The sequence below is a fragment of the Engystomops pustulosus genome, chromosome 3 (genome assembly GCF_040894005.1).
Source record: "Engystomops pustulosus chromosome 3, aEngPut4.maternal, whole genome shotgun sequence".
In the NCBI taxonomy this organism is placed as follows: Eukaryota; Metazoa; Chordata; class Amphibia; order Anura; family Leptodactylidae; genus Engystomops; species Engystomops pustulosus.
This window is the reverse complement of record NC_092413.1, coordinates 211527775-211539968: the sequence shown is the minus strand read 5'-3', so window position 1 is coordinate 211539968 and position 12194 is coordinate 211527775. Positions and strand designations below refer to the sequence as shown.

General features: G+C 41.3%; 1 protein-coding gene across 5 annotated transcripts in view; it reads right to left on the bottom strand.

Annotated features, from left to right (window-relative positions):
- The window catches only part of SUPT3H (SPT3 homolog, SAGA and STAGA complex component), a 335908-nt gene that overhangs the window by 310363 nt on the left and 13351 nt on the right, over positions 1-12194 (bottom strand). For 4 of the 5 annotated variants that reach the window (XM_072143733.1, XM_072143734.1, XM_072143732.1 and 1 more), the window contains one exon: positions 10646-10755. In XM_072143733.1, coding sequence (XP_071999834.1) covers positions 10646-10755 — 110 coding nt within the window. Of the gene's footprint in view, positions 1-10645; positions 10756-12194 lie in introns of those variants that run through there. The other variant, XM_072143737.1, reaches the window with a different exon arrangement.

Below are 12194 nucleotides of genomic sequence, written 5' to 3'. Positions count from 1 at the left end.
TAGGGTCAGACAGTAGGTGTTCTCTTTATGGAGAGATTGCCAATTAAGGCCACCTTAAAGGCATGTGGAGACTTAAAGCCATTGATGCTCCACTAGGGAATTCTGGGAAGTATGCAAATACATTCTCCAAGGTGTTAAATGGAAAACAACGCCTCATTTTGCTACCTTGAAAGGCAGCCTCCTTACAATACAGGCTGCAGAGCTATGCACATAATAATATCCCCGTTTCGATCACTCAAAACCTACCTTTTTCGCAGCGTGTTCCGGGTATAACAGAGAGGTCTGACTCAACTTTTGCTTTCTAACTTGTTAACAAAATGTTTGATGAAAGCTTACCAGATTTCTGTACCTAATCCTCGTGCAGTTGGGCCAGCCAAGGTTCTTGCACATCCAAGGCTTCCTTTGAGAAATACATACCAAACTAATTCAAGGTTGTGTTCTAGGAGCATATGTTTGCATTCCTTGAAGAAAGAACAAGCCGCACTATTTATCCATATATTCACTGCAATCACTTACCTAATGTGTTTTTGCATGCTCTTAATTTTTGGGGGAAATTGTTAACAGGCAGAGTTTAAAAATTAAAGGCCGTCCCGTTATGGATTGCGGCCCATGACAAAAAGTGAAGGTTTCGCCCTTACCAAAATTGACTGCTAACAATGGTGTTTAACCCTTATGATCATCCAGGGACTTTGAAAAGATTTCTCTATTAAATCAATGCATTAGGAATTTGCTAAGGTTCCGGTGACGAGCCATGGGCCAGTCATCGATATTTGAAGAACCATATTCTGGAATCCATTTTTTAGGACAATATTGCTGCTGACAAGTATGACAACTGGCATTCTGAATTAAAAAATATATATTTTTGAGAATTAGGAATTCCGTGCAAGCTGAATGCCTGGACCTGGTTAAAGGGGTTAGGACCCACAGCATAGGGCTTAACTTGCTGATCGGTGGGGGTCTCCGTGATGGGTCCCCCATAAATTACGAGAACCGGGGTCCGACTGGGGCACATCTGCCCCCGTTCTTGTGATCTTTGGGGGTCCCCTCACCGAGGTCATATTCTTTGGTTAAGTTAGAAAAAAAAAATTATACTGGAAAAACCTTTTTTAAAATTTTCTCACATATCAAATTCAATTTCATCCAAACAAAACTTTTCCTTATATTTGTTATCCATGGCTTCCTTCCTTCTAAAATCAACTTATTATTAAAATGATGTTGCCAATGAGTCTGAACGGCTCTGGGGGTTGTTACCAGTGCGGTCTCTCTGTTTTGGCTTCATTGGCTGTTATACTGTCTTCCCAGCCTCCGCCTAATATAATCTTACTGCAGCAGAGGAAGTTTCAGCCAACATTGGTGGGGGAAGTGTTACTGCACAGTGTAACATCCTGTGAATCTGCAGCACAAAGGGGCTCTTGTACCGCCGGAGCCTTTCAGGATTATTGTCATAATTTTAAAAGTTGATTTTAGAAGGAATAAGGCCATGGATAACAAATATAAGAAGATGACCACAGTCATTGTGCTTGGCTCTATGAGTAGGTGCCCTGGTTTATCAGGATGGATTTTGAAGATGGGAGCAATTTAAAGGAAATCTACCTCACTAACTGACAAGGGCACACGTAAAATTTATTTTGCAGCTTTTTTTCTTGTTTTGTGCCTTTATTTGCACCTAAAACAACCCACCTCCTAAGTTCACCATGGTTGAATTTTTTTGCAGTGTTACCGGGATTATCACCTGATTCCGAGTGTTTTTTTTTTTGTTTCAAAAAGTTGCAAATTTTGGCACAAAATGACACCCGGTCCCCGCCAAGCTCAGGAAATAACTCTGAGTAGATTCTGCCTAACAAAAGAAGTTGCAATTTCACTAAAGAATCTTAACTCCTCAAATGCCATATACAATCGACTAGTAGAAAAGTAGGCGAACAAACCGAGACCAGTGATACTTGTGCCCCACAGTGTTATAATGGGAAGTTATAGGATGTGCCATATACAGACAGTCCCTGGGTTACATACAAGAAAGGGTCCATAGGTTTGTTCTTAAGTTGAATTTGTAGGCAAGTCGAAACTGTATATTTTATAATTGTAGTTCTACACAATTTTCTTTTTTTTTTTTGCCCCAGTGACAATTGGAGTTTAAAATTTTTTTTGCAGTAATGGGACCAAGGATTATCAATAAAGCTTCATTACAGACACCGTACAGCTGATCATTGCAGCCTGGGACTACCGCATATTTCGGACTATAATTCTTTGATTTTCTCAGAAATCAAAGGTGCGCCTTATAGTCCAGTGCGCCTTCTATATGAACCGTACTTACAGACAACAGCTGCCCGGAATTGTGCACAGGTCTCCCACCTGCTGGTCATTCATCCTTATAATCAGGTGCGCCTCATATATGAACCTAGATGTTTTTGCAGGCATTTATTGATGGTGCGCCTTATAGTACAATAGATACGGTATAGTAAAGCATCCAGAGAGCATCACCAGAGGTCACCGTGGGCAGAGAGGTCCGTCTTTGTCTATGGGTCGTCTGTAAGTCGGGTGTCTTTAAGTAGGGGACCGCCTGTAATGCCCTATATTAAAGCATCCTAGAAGTCTACGTGTGATAGATATAACATGTCAGTTTTCGAACCCGCCCGCAACGTGTTAGTGCAATAATACTCCGTAATGTTCTCCAGGCATCAGATAGAATACATCAACCACATGTCAAACCAAATCCAGAGCTACTGGCAAACACAAAGCGCTTTACTAACTCCGAAAAGGTAAAAAAAAAATAAAATCTCGCTCGTAGGGGTTTTGACGATGTGTTAAGAGTGAATTATGACCCATCTTCAATCCAAAAACCATATCCCTGTGGCCGGGCCATAAACATCTTGAAAAGAAAACCACCTGTGTGCGCTCGGCGCGGCTCCGGCGCTGGAAACAGGTGGAACAGATTGTAAATGATTTCACCCCAGCGGGCCTATCAGCCATTGTATGAATCATGCCTTAATAGTTTGCTGTATTATACAATTTCCTCTTTGCATTAACAAGAGGAGATCCGAGTGCGTTATCCCTTAAGCGCAGGATAGCAGTTACACAACATTTATTTGCTGGGGGCTGAGAAGAAAGCGCTGCTTACGGCTTAACTACTTCACTGCCGCACGGAAAATAGGGATAGGGTTAGGAAAAAAAAAAAAATTATAAAAGAGGGCGAGATTTATCGTAAAACACCTTTAAACTGGATGCAAGTCAACATTATTGGAAACAAAAGTAACTAATATATTAAAAAAATATTCTGTACTGTATATAAGGTGATATTTCGAAGAGAGAACGCAACGAGATAATATTTAAAAGGTGACATCACACAGATGGGGGAAAAAAAAGAAGAAGTTTTAAAGGGAACCTACCATCAATCAGGGGGACCGTGACTGTGATCATCTTCTTATATATGTTAACCATCCCCCTTCCTAATAAAATTAACTTTTACAATTAATCTAAATGAGCAAGAGGGGGTGTTACCACAGCCCCTCAGCGTTCTGTCTTCAAAGGCTGGTATACTGTCTCCCCACCTGTTCCCTCAGCACTTCCCCTATTACCTCTGCCTTTTATAATCTCACACAGTGAGAGAGGAAGTGCTCCTTGCACAGAAGCTACAGCATAGAGGGGCTCTGGTAACACCACCCAGGAGCCATTTTTGCTTATTAGTATAATTATATAAGTTGATTATAAAAGGAAAGGAGGCCATGGATAACAAATATATATGGTGCCTGGATATATGAGTAATGGAGATGGATTTTAATGGTAGATTTCCTTTAACAATGCACATAGTTGGTAGTACGACTGCTGGAGATATTATGGCATTGCAGCGGCACTGCCGGTCGTCAAATACCCCCATGCTCAGATTAATGGTGGTCCAACTCTTAAAAACACCTATGATTATATAAAGAATACCCTCATCTGCTTGCCAGGAACCTCCTCATTTTAGTAGTGGCTGTGCCTGTAACTGCAGCCTCCTAAACATAGTTCCATTGAAATAAATTGGACTGACTAACAGACCCAACCACTGCCCAAAGTATGAAAAAATATTGGGGAACATTTACTAAAAACAGTGCAGTGTGTACTAGGTGCAGTGTCCTGTGTAGTGTGCAGGGGGCGCCAGATTCAGGACTTCTGGTGCACGTTCTTCATGAATCTGGCGTTGACAGAGTGAACCCACTTTTTTTTTGCACCTTTAACATGGGGCGTGCGACACAATTCTGTTGGACTTTGCATGTTAAATCTGGCGCACGGTCCAACTGAATACCGGAACGCCCCCTTTAGGGCAGAAATTTGTGTTGTGCACACAAAACGGTCGCGTGCGACACAAATGCGGTGCAGACACTTCTTAAATACACGTGCAAGCAGTTTGCACTAGTAAGAACGTGCAAAGTCCGACAGGAAACTGGTGCAAGCACCTCCGAAAATGTGCCCAAAAAAATAACACAGGTGCCATGCGTGACCCATGTGACACTGATGACCTACCCAAAAGTCAGCTCATCAAATTTTCCATTCCCAGTTTATTTTCTGGCTGCTCAGGTTTTACAATACTCCTCGATTTAAACTTCTGATCTCATATATTAAAATTTGTGGTGTCCTACACGTAGACCCGGCAACCATTATAAAATGTACAGCCAGACAGGGACATGACTAGTAAATGCTGATTCACGGCGACTGCTGCCAGGATTAGAAGTAGAAAAACAAAGCTTTTGTCTAAAGGCGTCCGATATAATGACGCAAAGCTGAACAATATAAAAGGTTTTTTTTATACAACCAAATCACTCTGAGTAATGAAAGGTTCTAGGACTACAAAGTCTAAATAAAGACCATGGACATCGTCCAGTCTACAGACTCTGTGTGCTCGGTACAGGGACGCGAGAAAAGCTCTTTCTTTGGAGGTCACGGCTCTTTTTAACACCACGAAACACTAACGGGAGATTACAAAATGTAACAATAACTAAGAAGAGGTAAAAAAGGAATCATGATAGAAAACATAGACATAATTAAAAGGGGTTTTTTTTTTTTTTAATGTTCTCCAAGTTATGCGGGTCCGACCCGCATCTTCCCAATCTGGCATTTTCAGAAGTCTCCTCCATTGCCGCACCTAAAGCATGAGGGAGGGGGGAATGAGGGAACTGATATCTCTTCAGCGAGTCACATACAGCCAATGTCCCTCTTAACTCCCTCATTTCCCCCTACCTCAGGAATTCTCTTCAGTAAGTCCCATAAAGCCAATGTCTCCCTCAGGAATTTTCTTCATCAAATTACACACAGCCAATGTCTCTCTCAACTCCCTCATCCCCCCTCCTTTAGGCATACTTTTCAACCTCTTGCAACTCCCTTATAATGCATCCCTCAGGAATTCTCTTCAGCGAGTCACACACAGCAAAAATCACTCTCAATTTCTATTTTTTGGTAAATAATTGGAAAGTGCGAAGTGTAAATTGTCACTCAATAAACAGAGATGTTACCCCGAGACACAGGAGGCGTATGTGGGAAAAATTTAATGATTGTAAATTCGATGGTGTGGATTCCTTTAGTGGACGGACATACACACACAGTCAGGATTATATATATATTAGATTGTTTTTCGCAAAAATCTATGGGTTAAAAGAATTAAAACATTAGTTACCCAACTGATCCCCAGATGTTGCCGCTCTGATGCTAAACAGATCCTCGCCGCGCTGAACAGGAAATGACTGCTCAGCCAATCAGAAGTGAAAGCCCTCTTAGGTCAATGATTGGCTAGTGGAGCATTTCCAAGCATTCCCTGTATTCGGAGGTCAGGAAAAGGAAACAAAGTGGCAGAGGTAGTCGTTTGCCTGACAGGGGCAAGGAATAAATGAGAGGAGTAATGGTTTTTTTGAATTATTTTTTACTTTTTAACACACAGTGCTATCTCATGAAATTTATGCGACTGTGGCAGAGTAGACCATATACATTCTACACTTCGCTTTAAAGCCCCTTACACACGAGCAAATGTAATGTGTCCAAATTGCAGCGTGTGCTGGCTGGAACGTCAGGCAGACAACAGACACAGACAACGGGAACTGAACGGAGACGCTGAGCTCAGTTCTGCTTGCTAAGCGTTCAGCCGGACATACCAGTCCCCGCACGTTGACACTCACTCGTGTGTAAGGGGCCTTACCCAGAGTCTCCCTTTAACAGCAACCGGCACATTGTTCAACTACACTCCTCCTAATACCCACAGCGGGACTCTACTCTTCTCTCCACGTTGTCTCCAGGAGTGCGGAGTCTCCAGGATTAGATGAAAGTTGCATGTTAGTAACTTAATCGACATTCTAGAATCTTCGAGGTCTACTTCACTCTCTGCTATTAGAAGTCAAAATAACAGGATAAAACCATCAAAAATTGCAATGTACAGGCAGAGAATCTGATCCTGAGGACTACTTTAGACATACATCCCAGCGTGCTTCTTAACTGTGGTAATGGTAACAATACATTCACATATGAAGCAATTCCCCGAGATATAAAGTGTAATTTTGTCTAAATGCTACATTTTTATGACTAAAATTTTTTAGTCATTTTTTTTTAGGCATAAAATTTTTCATGACCTGACCCTAAAGTCCACCAACCCCACACACAGAGGATTACACATACATTTTACACTGTTATGTCAAATTCCTAAGATTTAGCAAGTTCACTATAAAAATCAGCTGGAAACAAAACACACAATGATAAGTCATAGTCAAGAGGAACTTAGGGGAGCGTCAAGACCCTAGAGAGAGAGTGTGACAGGACAGTCTATTCCTTGGAGACATGAGTAATAAGAAGCACTATCCTCAGATAACACGAGTGATGCACACTGCGTTATTCCCGGCAGTCATGGCCACACTGATAATTACGTAGGATTCCGTCGGAACACATGCATTGCAACACTGTGTCTTCTCCGTGGTAGTAAGCAATTACCGAACTATGCAAGGTTGCTCTCGGTTACACCTGGGGGGGGGGGGGGGGGGATGTCGTACCCTTACACTTACATCTAATAAGCGTAGAATATTACCGGTACTTTACTACAATTGGTGCAATATGTTGTTGCACTTTTTATCACTTTTTTTTTTTCTTTTTAATTTAAAAATCACTTTCCAACTATTTTCTTCCTACTTTGCATCCATCTATCTTTACGCTGTTACCGTATTTACCGTCAATGTAGCCTTAATATATATAGTTCTAAAAATACAAAGGAGTTGTCCAATGTATAGTGATTTCTTCAATATTAGCAAACATTGTCACGACCAGAACTTCATCCCAACGTTAAATGAGAAAATAATAAGAGTGTAGACAATTATTAGCGATTCCCCGAGGCCTTTCCTTTTTTACTCAATTTATGTTTTTATACTAAGAAAAAAAGGAGAAGCGGCTGCCAAATATACACTTAAAAAAGGTATTTTTCTTTTATTTTTTAAGAACTGAAAAAGATCATTTGTCCTTGCAGTTGTTGCCGCAGGTTGGATACTAAGAAAGTTCACCTTTTCCCAAATTCTTCAAACGAATGTGTATCGGCGTCTAAACAGCTGGCACCTCCTGAGATTTCAGGATCCCATCCCATGAGGAGGGTTAGTGCCCCCTTCTGAAAAGGTATCTAGGAGACCATCTCAGGAAGTAAAGTCTTCCCTGTCTATCAGTAGAGACTGAAGACCCTCCAGCCATATTCTACGCATCACTGAGCACAATTGGAGAACTCCTAAGGGACACAGTCGTGTGATATTTATCCGGCCAGAAAATCTCTATGCTCAGGAAATACCAAAGAATAAATACGATTTGGAAACTTCCAGGTTTTTTTCATGAACACAAATATAGATAGATCTTGGGATAAAATGTAGACAGATTATAGAGCACATGGGATGTAATAGTATCCATATCCTGCCATGTCAATATTACAATAGACGGATCAAGAAATTCCAAGTGGGCCGTCACACGCAATGTTTACATTGGGTTATGAAATGCAATTGAACAACTGTAGAAAGGACATATGCCTAATTGAACTGTGTTAACATTGTGTTTACAAACCACAATGTTAACACAATGCAGTTAGGCAACTTTCCCCGATTTATCATGATGGATTTTGATGGTAGAAGTCTCACTGTTCTTACAGTAAAGAACCTCTTGCTATGAGGGAGTTCTTCCTCTACATATAGAGGATTCCCCCTTTATTGTTGTTACAATGCTTGCTAAATCACTAGACTAATATTTCATATACTTCTGCATAGATATCAGGATTCCCTAGTCTGAATAACGTATACCGCCGATTCCATTTATTGTTTTGATTCCCTGCGACCACACGATGAAGCTCTAGGACAGTGATGGCGAACCTTTTAGCGGCCGAGTGCCCAAATTGCAACCCAAAACCCCCCTTATTTATCACAAGGTGCCAACCAAAAATGAAAGCAGTAACTTATTGCTCCCTGTTCAACAACTTTCAATCATATTGGCCTCCTGAGGACACCAACACAGTAGAAAGATGGAAAATTTACATCACTTCTTTCCAGTGTCCCTCTGTACACAGAGAATCGTGGGGCAAGCAGGAGGTCCTCCAAAGATAATTCGGCCCTGTCTAATGCTCCCTCTTCCTATAGACCCAAGTAGCGAAGGAAGTATCAAAATATAACTGAAAGCCGCATCTTTTAAGTTGCTTGGAACTGCATGAAGAGTCCTGTCTGGTGTGCTGGGGCGATGGCCTGGGTGCACACAGAAAGGGCTCTGAGTGCCGCCTCTGGCACCCGTGCCATAGGTTCGCCATCACTGCTCTAGGATGTCATCCCTATACCCTGGTGTCAGGGATATGTTCATGTCACATGCATCCATGCTGCTTTAGATGCATCCTATGATATAAATTGCAGCGCTTGACACTAGAGTATTACTTGGCTTACAATGTAATGACTCTCCAAGAACACATTATTACTAAAGAAGCAGCAAAATAAATTGCAGAAATAAGGAATAAAGGGTCTCCACTGAAGTTGTAAAGTTTGGTTCACTTACAGCTCATGTCTATGGCCAACTTTACAGACATGGGAGACTAAAGGGATGGGCACGGATGATCTTCTGAGACTTTGAGAAGAGACTTCTTTTCTTTTAGCAATATAAGACAAAACCGCTTTACAGAGGCTTACATATTTGTTACATCACTGCTCAGTAAATAAAGGGATCCTTTATGAGTAGAAAATCTTAAAGTGTAAACTGTCCTATGTGATTCCACCTTTCAAAACTGACAAAATGAAGCCCATATTGCGTTGCTCATCTTTTTGTTTCCGACGTTTTGGCATTTTTCTGAGGCTACTTGATAGAAATCTTCCTCAGCAGCAGTGGAGTGGGCAGAGACTAACCTCTTCAGATCATTGCCCAGTGCTTTATCAATTACAAACGTATAAGCTCTTAATACTGTGTACAAACATTACATTGACAAGCATGGTGCATGGAATAAGTAGTAGAACCCAGCTGTGAAATACTTACAATAAAAATTGAAATCAGCAGCAGATTCAATTTTTGAAAAATTCATCAAGGCAAATCATAATGTTACTCAGCATAGCATATGGCCTGCAGGTGCCAGTTGCCTCTCTGGTCTCTTGTTTACCATTAATCACTTTCATTTTTGCTATAAAAAGTGAAAAAGATCATTCATTTAAAGGGAACCTGTCACCAGGGACTTCATTTTCACTAAAGACAGGTTGCAGGAACCTATCACACCTGCAGTGCAAATCTGCCTTTCTGCTTTCTGTAACCATTTGCATTACGACATCCTATGTTTAGTCCTACGGGGTTGGGCTTTGGTTTGGATATACAAATAAAAAATAACATGTGACTCGTCTGTGCTGCTCGCTCCTCAGCTCTCACCACTGTGTTCCTGTACAGCTCCTCCCTCCCTCTCTGATGTCAGCTCACCAGGCTGTGAGCTCTGTGAAGGAGCAGGAGGGAGGAGCTGTACAGGAGCACAGAGGTGGGGGCTGAGAGCTGAGCAGTCTGTAGCACAGACAAATCATGTGTTGTTCTTTTTTTAATGGATACGAACCAAGGCCAACCCAGGGGACTACACAAATGATTCTGTCAGAGTACAAGGTAAGTTATAAAACTTAAGATGTATACTCGAGTATAAGCCTAATTTTTCAGCACAAAAAAAATGTGCTGAAAGTCCAAACTCGGCTTATACTCGAGTAAAAAAATATAGGTTTTACCAGGTTTTTGTGGTAAAATTAGGGGCCTCGGCTTATACTTGGGTCGGCTTATACTCGAGTATATACGGTAAATGTAAATTCTTGAAGAATGCAGAAAGACATATTTGTAATGCAGGTGTGATGGGCTTCTGTAACTTGTCTTTAGTTAAAATGAGGTCCTTGCTGACAGGTTCCCTTTAAGTTTCCCAAATGGATAGATTTATATTCCTGACTTGGGGTTAAGACTAATTCACACATCAGTTTGTTTTTTTGCCTCCTGGCTTTAGGGCTCATTCAGACAGGTGAGTGATAGATGAGTGTGCAGTCTACATTGCAGCCACATGCATGTTTAAAACATGATGGGTTTCTAATCCAATTCCTGCCCTGCCCAGTTGACTGCATAGCAACATAGCAAAAAAAAAAAAACGTAGCCAATAACAAATGCAAAAACAACAGTCACTCACATCATGCTCTGGAGTTCAGGAACAAAACTGGTTGGCTTCCCTGCTCCCTTCCCAGACGTTGCAGTAGCTAGGGATGACATGGTGTTGGTACTTGCAGTGCTGATGCTCATCTAAGATATAAAAGAAATAAGCAATATAAAAGCTTATTCTGGATTATAACATATTCTGCCTCCTCATTCACACATAAGACAATAGGACAGTGTGGATTACCAACAACATTACTTTTCCTTCATCTAAGAGCAACTGGTCCAACTTTCTTTTAATGGAAACTAACATCAAAATCAATTATGGATAATCCAAAGCCTTATTCCTTCAACATGTAAAATTATGCTAATGAGCCTGAAGGGCTGAGGGGGACATTATCTCTGTTTTACAGATTCACAGGCTGTTAGCATGCATCGCCCCCCCCCCCTGCTCCCTCTATCTACAGTAATCTCACACAGTGTGAGGGGGGAAGTGCTCCTCAAAGTTTAACAGTCTGTAATGCTGCAGCACAGAGGGGCTCTGGTAATGACCATTAGCATAATTTTAAAAGTTGATTTTAGACGTTAGAAGGCCATGGATAACAAATATAAGAACATTACCATAGTCTCGGTGCCTGGATCTAGCAGTAAGTGCCCCTGGTTTATCATAGTGGATTTTGAGGGTAGATTTCCTCTAATGCCAGGATAAAAGCTTGTAAACCAAGCACACTAACATGTCCCCTCTGGCAGGATCTGAGCTTGTTTTTAAGAATAAGAGGTTCTTAAAACTATGCAAATGAGCCTGAGGGGCTCCAGCTTAAATTAAAATCTATGGAGCCCAGAGTCCCTCGGAATCATGCGCATCATTTTAAGTTCCTTTTCTGTAAAAACCAAGGCATAAGAAGCTAAAAGTAGAGCGGATCCAGCTACACCGATGGCTCCGATGGCTTGGTTTACAATCCTTCATCCTGGTGGCAGATTTCCTTTAAGACTATAGCTATTCTTTCTTAAACTCATACAAATACACACTGTGCTCAGTTGAGTCTTCAAGTTTCTTTCTTTATTGGATGGTTATATGCAGATGACCATTTCCTTCTTTTACCTTATGCCGGGATTTGTTACCTTGATTATAAACTCATGTATAAAAGCCGTAAGAGACCCATATATTGGAGCCATCGGCTGTTCATGCCCTGAAATTTAGGGGTAAACAGACGGCCATAGTTTTTGAACCGTGGACTGTACGCTCGCTAGAATTCATGGACCAACCACAGAGCATCATATTCATATATGATGCAAGGAGTCCCCATTAAACAGTATTGATGAACTGTAATCTTAAGATGTTTTTAACAACTCTGCCAAATGTGCAACTTTGGCGGTGGCAGCTGCATTGTTTGGCTGCATTGTGTTACATATGGTTGTATTGCATCTCCTGGTGCATGCACACAATACACTTCAGCTGGAGCAGAGCAGAGTACAATTCAATGATACATCCCACTATTCCATAGGGATTGCAGGGAAGCTTTCTCAGAGCACTGCAGCTCTGCTACATTCATAGTCTAATCTTCAGATCCCAAATCTGCCCCCCT